This window comes from Chinchilla lanigera, unplaced genomic scaffold (genome assembly GCF_000276665.1).
Source record: "Chinchilla lanigera isolate Chin_1 unplaced genomic scaffold, ChiLan1.0 scaffold00204, whole genome shotgun sequence".
Lineage (NCBI taxonomy): Eukaryota > Metazoa > Chordata > Mammalia > Rodentia > Chinchillidae > Chinchilla > Chinchilla lanigera.
The window spans coordinates 486,265-494,551 of record NW_004955605.1 but is presented as its reverse complement, the minus strand read 5'-3'; the positions used below and the strand labels follow the sequence as shown (position 1 = coordinate 494,551).

The window sequence follows — 8,287 nt, the reverse complement described above, 5'->3', positions numbered from 1 at the left end:
AAATCGCTTTCCTTGGCAGCTCAGTGCATCACGTTAGGGAGATCTTCTCACACTGGAGAGACTTCTTAAAGAGAAAAGGCCTCACTACTTTTCTCCAGGAACGTCTGAAGGTGCTTTACTGGCCATGCCTTCCCTCTCAGCCTCACCCAGGAACACATCAGCAACACATCAGCTGACACTCCCCACTGCTCAGTCTAAGCAAGTGGCCCTGGGCAGTGAGCTTTGGTGGGTTCACACAGGGGATTTTACTTTTTACTTTCAGGATATCCAGAAGCCCTAGGAAATTATTAAAGCTATGAAGGGTTCAGTTTTATTTTTGAGACAGTCTTGCAATGTAGCTCATGCTGGTTTCAAACTCACTTGATTCTTCTGCCCCAGACTCTGGATTGCTGGAATTACAAGCACCACACACCCAGCAAGGTTAAATTATATCAGCTCTTTCCTTCTATTTTTGCTAAATATAACACTAAGATACTAACACAGTCTTTGATCATGAAGCAGAAATATATTATAGTGGATTTATTTTAATTCCTAATCAAGGATAACCATCAAAGTTCTTACTGATATATACATTAACATGTCAGAAAAATATTTTAAATTGTACAGAACATCCTCAGATAATAACTAGATTAAAAAATAAGTAGAACCCTATATGTCATTAAAACAGGTAAACTACCTTAATAGAGTAGTGTTCAGGAAATCATATTTAAAACATAAACCCTTATACATTAGTTTCTGTTAAGCAAGTCTTCTTCAGATTCCTCAGTTAAGAGCAATAGTTAGAAAATCCTCAACTGTAAACTCATCTTGCGATGTTTCAGTTTTTCCTGTATAAATATATTATCTTCTGTTTCTTCTTAAAGAATTACTGCTCATGAAAGGGTCATCATCATCGTCCTGAAATGACACAGAAATTTTAAGTCAGTCCCTGCTCCATCCCTCCCTGAGGGAAGACAGACAGTCCTGCACCAAAATACTACCAGCTAGAGTCACTTGCTCTTTTCACCTAGAGTACATTTCATTTTTGTTTCCTTTATAAATGTAAAATACCTAAGTCCATTTCAATTGTTAGTGAACATTAAAGACAAACTTTTGGGGCTGGGGATTTAGCTCAGTGGCAAAAGCGCCTGCCTGGCAAGCGCAAGGTTGTGAGTTCGGTTCCCGGTACCGGAGAAAAACCAAAAAAAACCAAAAAAAAAAAAAGACAAACTTTTGTCCAGTGATGTATGTGTGTATATATAGCCACAGTTGCAGAATATATATTTCCTCAGTTATAAACCTTAATCTATGCAAATGAGGTATGTTAAGCCAGGGGAAAAAATATTTTTCGTTTGTGAATACCAGCTTTTTTTAATTTACAATTTATTACAGGTGACTGCTATTCTGGAAATTCAGCCAAAATATAATGAAGCCACTGGGTGCAGAGCTAACTTAAAATGGCTATAATTCTTAGTTATCAACATGCATTTAATGCCAGAAGTACAGAGCTACTCGCAAACTGATGCAAGAAATCACCTAGTGAAGCAATCACCTAGTGAAAAAGAATAAGGAATTATTGCAGAAGTTCCCATGTTGATGGGCTCTAGACTATATGCACAGTAAGAATGAAGGAATATGAAATACTAACCAAGAGGTTAATTAAAGGGAATTAAAACAACTAACAAACCTCAGATAAGCCCAAGTTACATAAAGTGATTATATTCTGTAAGTATTCAGAAGATAAAAATAAATTTATAAATTTCAGGTTTATGTTTTAACACATTGATAAAATAAATTACTTCTTGATGCCAGCCCTTAATGGTGGTTTTAACAAATTCAAATGTTAGCTAAAGTAACAATCTCATGAGAAATGGGTATCTCATTGACAAGACATTAAAAGCACATAACATAAAAATACAATTGACTTTCATGATTTTCTCCTACTATAATGATAAAAATCGAAGGCACTTACTACAGATAAGTCCAAAATGAATATCTGCTGATAGTTCTTTAAGTTCAATGAACTAGCAATTCATGTAACTTTTAACCACATACATATCTAGACACCTTGCTCATTTTCTCATGGAAGCAACATGCCAGCATTTCATAGATACACGGAACTCCTGCTGCCACTTTGCTTTGAAGCCTGACATGTGGAGAGCCTTCCCAAGTTTTCTAAAATTATATGAAAGATAACAAGAAATGCGGTGAGAGATCGCCTGCAAATGGGAAGGGAACCAAGAGGTGGAGAGAGGCCAGGGGAAGGGGTGAGAAAAGAATTAAGATGCGTTGTGTACATGCACCAACTCCCCACAAGGAAGGTGATCTTCATGTTGTGTACTGCAAACCTACACTAATACAAAACTAAACACTGAAAAAAGAAAGCTGAGACAGAAGGCACAGCACAGCAGCAGTGGATGCTCTGTGGGAAGAGCGAAGTCGCAGGCGAGGTTGCGGATAAATGCCGAGGACACACTGCAAAGTGGAACAGGACAGTCACAAAAAGAGAAAGAAGTGATTCCACTGCTGTAAGTACCTGGAGCAGACAAGTGACGGAGGGAGAGCAGAACGTCAGAGAGGAGGGGCGGGATGAGCGGGGGGGGGGCCTGGTGGACTCAGTTCTGGTGGACTGCAATTGGCAAAATTTCTGCATGAAATTCATATGTTACCTAGAAAAATTCAAGGAACGAGAACTTGAAGAGAAAGAATTTGTTATGTTCCACTGTTATGGGCATTTCGAAATAGGACACTAGGCATTTAATGATTAAGGGGAATACAGTTTCAGTTTTGCAAGGTGAAAAAGCTCCAAAGATGTATTTTACAACAATGAATATATTTAACACTACTGAAGTGTATGCTTCATGAAAAAGATGGATTTTTAGAGATGGTTAAGATGGTAACTTTTATGTTATGTGCTTTTAATGTCATTAAAAAAACCTCTTAAATGAAAAATAAATGAAAGGGAGAGAAAGCTAACAGAAATACTTTCAAGCAATTTAACAAAAACTTGCAAAAACCTGTCCAACAGCAGTCATGCAGGAAAGGGAAAGGCCAGGATTCTCTAGTCCTGCAGCTTGAACTCAACTCCACTGAGACACAGACAGCAAAGACAACAGCAATTCCTAACTATACCTCTTCCTATCCCTCCTCATTTAAGTTAGAGGACATCTTAGTTTATGAATTAGTTTTTCTCAGACAGCACTTTGGCCAACGTCCAAGTTCTTCTGTGACATGAAAATCACCATCATGTACCATCACATGTGGAACACAGAGCTGGTCCTTAATAAGTATTCTATGAAAGTAACATCGAAGCTCTTACATTATCATCACCATCATCTCTGCAAATATAAATGGCAGAAGCTGGAAAAACACTACCATCAGCCGTGAACTGGGCAAATTACACGGCAGCTGAGTGGACACTATTCCAGCAAGCTGTAACTACACTGCTGAGCACCCAACAGTGCTACCTTTTGATTTTTAACATTATAGTTCAAAAAAAGACTGCTTTTAAAAAATAACTTTTAGTAACTAGCTAGCAGCCTCTAACTTAAAATTTAGAAACAGTTTACATTTTAACATTATTACTTTATTACCTCTTCTGATTCAAAATCAACCCCCTTAGCTACTTGGCTCTGGGACATGTGCTTGCCGGATGACGTGCTTGACCACCTGAGGGGAAGTGAAAAGGAAGAGCCAAAGACAACAAAAAATGCACTTCTAGATAATTCCCTTCTATCCACATGAGAGGCAATAAAAACTTAATGGTAAGAGAAAGACCTCTAGAGCCAGGTTTTGGATTGCAGCTTTTCCATTTATTAGCTATGTGGCTTTAAACAAGTTACTTAAATTCTTGGTGCCTTACTTTCATCTGTAAAATGAAGATAATAATTTTTTTTAGGATATTCAGTGTATTACTATGCTTCAGTACTTAAAACAGTGGCTAATATATTCAGCAACACACAGATTCTTATCATTAGTTTTTATTACGTATGAAAATTAATCTATTGCCATTCCCTCCCTTCTGAAAATTATGGCAAAATCTTTTTACAATGTTTTTAATTCAAATCTGTTCTTTCTATAACAGGATAAAATGATTTTAGAAAGGGTCACCACTCTCAAGAGATCTTTCTTCTACCATAGTCCACATTCTAAGGGAGCCCTGACCACTCATAATTAAGGGTCTGCATCACAGGATTTCACACATAATTATATACTGATTTAATCATAGTAAAATTTTTAAAAATTGGCTTTAAATTGGCTTATTTTACCTACTGGATTCCAATAGGTTCAACTCTTTTCATTACAATTTAAGCTGTCGGAAGTTAGTGACCATATTAAAACATTCATTATGCCTTCCATCAGATCTAATGTGTTGCTTGCACATAAAGTATTAAAGAAGGCTATTGATTAATTTCTTATGTAGATATTTTCATTAAATGAGCTTTAGTTAAGCTGTGTTGACTCAAAATGTTAGTACATAAAATAAAACAGTAATACTGACTCCAGTCAAGCTTAACAGCATCAGGCAAGAAACAGAAAGGATCGGATTATGCAAGTACTCTGGAGGCAGAGTAAGTCTGTATGGTGTTCAGCACAGCACCATGTGCAATTAAATATATGAAATATGATAATAAAAAAAGCTGAAATCAAACTAGTAACAAAATACAAAATTATTTTCTATTCATTGAGGAAACTAAGTCTTTGGTCAAGAAAGTCACTGTGTAATAAATACAAAAAGAAATAAAAACCAGGTTACTTAAAATTCTCTCCTTAGTCATGGGGCTTAACCCCGGGTCTCACGCACAGCAGCACTCTACCCCTGAGCTACAGCCCCAGCATCTTCACCGCTGGGACAGGGGGCACTACGTTGCCCAAGCTGGCTTTGAACTTGTGGTTCTCCTGCCTTAGGCTTCTGAGTAGCTGGAATTTTTAAGTTATTTAAATTTTCAATAAAAATGCTTCTGACAAGGGTCTATGCACTAGGCTTTCATCTATTTTTTCATTTCTCTACAAACTTTAATATTTGAAAATAATTTAAAAAGCATAGAAAAATGTATAATTATAAAATTATGGATAATTTTAGTTGTTTTTTAAGGAAGTCTTTGACTTACCTTTGATCTGTCTTTGAAGTGGTAGGGAAAATGTCTTCTTCCTCATCTGATTCATCTACCTCAATTACCTAAGGGGAGGGAGGGAAATAAGTAACAAATGGTTTTCTTGGGAATACAACACCTGAATAAAAGTGAATTAAATAACGGAATTACAATGTAGCTTTCTTTCCATATACAAAAAGGGCACAGAAAGAGCCAGGAACCATGTAAACCGCAATTATTAACATAAAAACCTATGTGAATAAATGAATTTTCTATTTATACTCAAAAAAAAAAAAAATAGCCCACATGACCCTCTTCGGTGTTCCTCCCTGTTCATAAATGGTGTTTTCTACTGTGGGCCTTAGCTTGCTTCTCTCCTGCTCACCTCAGAAGTCTGGGCTCCAAAAAACTTAGGTTGGTGAGTGACTCACATAGGCTTGAGTACAGCTATATCCTGTGATTTTCGTCTTGGGCTTTGATGAGGAATTAAATCTTCAGTGTTCTGAGGGTGTAAGTTATCAGACCATGTGGGAAGCACGAGACACCTTTCTGTTACCTTTAGCCCTCTTGAGTACCATTTGTAGGCGTTAAGATCCAATGAAGACATTTCTGATTTCTCATTCCATCATGCAAACACTAACCATTCCTCTACAGTTTGTTACTTTGACACCTGACACACACAGGTGCTGAGTCTTTATTTGACGTGCAAGTGAGGAGGAAGCCAAGGATAGGAGCTAAGGCCAAGGATGCAGCTAAACACCCTGCAACACATCAGACATTCCTTCACAAAAAATCATCTGATCTGCAGTGTTAATAGGCTTGCTACTGAGAAACTCTGATACGAGAGGAAGAGTACTGGCTTGGAGTTAAGACACATGGAGTTTGAAAGTGAGGGAATAGAAGTCAAGGCCCGAACAGACTCTTCTGAAGTCTCAAGAACAACAGAAGACCCACGCTAAGACCAGAGCAGAATGCAGAGCTCCTTCAACCACTTATTCGGTCTGGAGTCTCCTGATACAGACTCCATTAGGCAATGAACTTGCCTTCCATATTAGTATTCCACGCTACTTTGGGTTCAGCATTGCTGCCCTTAAAAATATTACTGTATGTAAATACTTAACAGGTCTCTAACAGTGTGGACCATTATTATTAGAAAAAGAAAAATAAGAAAAATAACCCCTAGACTCCCTCATTGTAGATAACTGGAATTGGCTTTAATGTCCCATACATTTTCCTCTTTTACTTACTTTATAAGTCAAAGAGTTCACAATTCATAATGCAGAAAACAAAGATTATTAAAAGAGAACCTATAAAACTTTCTTACCTCTGAATACTTCTTAGTAGCAACATTGCAGGAGGGCTGCTGTCTTGAAGATTTAAAAGCTAGAATGTAAAACATGAAATATCCACTATGTAATTCTTAAAACAGCATAATCTGTACACTTTTTTAGATGTAGGTTTTTAAAGTCCCACTTGCAAAGATCCATGATGATCAGTTATAAAACCACCTATATTTTTTAAAATCAGAAGGGACACAGAACTACATGTTCAATGTCTAGCTTTCAGTGTCATGCTTTCCTAATTTATTCAGATGTAATACCAAGGAGTATTTATAAATAGACCCACTTTAAATACTGTATTATAAAATACGCTAAAGATAAAATGTGATCACCCAGCCAACTGAACCACAAGTTCAATGAAAGTAAGCCGCTTAATCCCTTCTTTTTTTGTAATTACTGATAGGTTTTCTGCAGCTACATCAGAAGCTTTCTCATTCTTTTTACTTTGGCAGTCAATACTCAGTCTCTAAAAAATATACCAGGGGCAGTTCTATATAACAGTTCATCTTTTACTGCATGACAAAACTTCCCTTTGAACTCTTACTTTTTTTGCTTTGGAAACTTGAAGTTTAGCTAACTCTTTAATTTTTTCCTTATTTTTTCTTGTGATCAAAACCGAAATTTCAAATACCTTCTTGAGTTTATTTTCTTATAAGCCTTGCCAATTTGCTAATATCAAATGTATCTCCCCAAGACAACCCCAACCTAAACAGGGCAAAGAAGGGAAGAGGATTTAAAAAACCAAACACCTAAAGAATCTTTCTCCTAGGCAAAAGACCTCAGGAATCTTTCTGTCTCACCTACATTCATTATTTCCTCATGTTTTCTGTTTCAGGTTCTATCCCAATCTTGTAATGTCTAAGAGAAGAGACGAAAGGCAAAGGTAAAGTTCTGTCTTATCTGCTTTCTCAGTTATTGGTCTCACACCCTACTTTACTAAAAAGGCTAGACTGGAAAAATGAACAGAAAGGCCAGTGATCAGAGACTATTTGTACTCCATACTTATTCACTGTTTGCTCAACTCTGTGATCCTTGAAAACAGGAAACCTTTTTTTCAATCCCCAAAGGACAGTAAAAGATAAATGGATTTTTAAAATAACTTTGTGAAATACATTATGAGATAATTAACTTTATCAGAAAAATAAGCACTATGTTTTCTCAAGGAGGTAATACCATCATGGAGGCTAAGAGTCTGGTTTTGGAGTTACTCATTTCGATTTCCTTCCTAGTTGGGTGACTATGGCCAAATTCCTTGGCTTCTTTAAATCTCAATTTCCTCACCTGTAAAATAGCATTAGTACTTCAGGCAGATAATTGTGGAAAGGATAAAGATATATTTAATACAAATTGCTCTGGTAAGTGCCCACCAGATGGCCAGCATTCACACACAGGGGCTGTTAGTACAGGAAATGCAGCAGCAGCAGTGGGACTCGCGGTGGAAAATGACACATAAAAAGCAGGGGGTGCAGAGGCGTCTTTTATTTGCTCAGTCGCCATCCTCTGCACACTAACGTCAACGGAAAACTCTGGGCTGTCAACTCTTATTTACAACTGCTGCTGGCTAGAAGTGTACTTTCCACCTTTCCAGTAAAATTTCAGTTGCACAATAAATCTCCATATTCCATCAAGGTTGTTACAACAGAATTTGACCTTTATTTATCTCTCCACTTCTCATTTATACTGAGTATCTAGAAGTTATCACTTCAATGTCGCTTCTGTCCCAATATGATGACAAATACAGTTAGTACCCCATGGGTATTTTGTTAGACTTAAAAAACAAATCTTAACTTGATAAAAATGTTTCATGTGCTCATATTAAAAAAAAAGTTTTTTAAAGGCCCATATTAGGGGCTGGGGATTTAGCTCAGCGGCAAA

At 36.9% G+C, this 8,287-nt stretch overlaps 1 protein-coding gene across 6 annotated transcripts in view; it reads right to left on the bottom strand.

Annotated features, from left to right (window-relative positions):
- Positions 1-485: 485 nt before the first annotated feature.
- The window catches only part of LOC102028151 (double-strand break repair protein MRE11A), a gene marked incomplete in the record, with an annotated part of 53,671 nt that continues 45,869 nt past the window's right edge, over positions 486-8,287 (bottom strand). For 3 of the 6 annotated variants that reach the window (XR_001232571.1, XR_001232569.1, XR_001232570.1), the window contains 5 exon segments: positions 486-897; positions 1,952-2,154; positions 3,573-3,648; positions 5,091-5,158; positions 6,397-6,455. Coding sequence is in view for 3 of the 6 variants with exons in the window: in XM_013510102.1 (XP_013365556.1) it covers positions 841-897; positions 3,573-3,648; positions 5,091-5,158; positions 6,397-6,455 (260 nt within the window). 6 annotated transcript variants of the gene reach the window in all.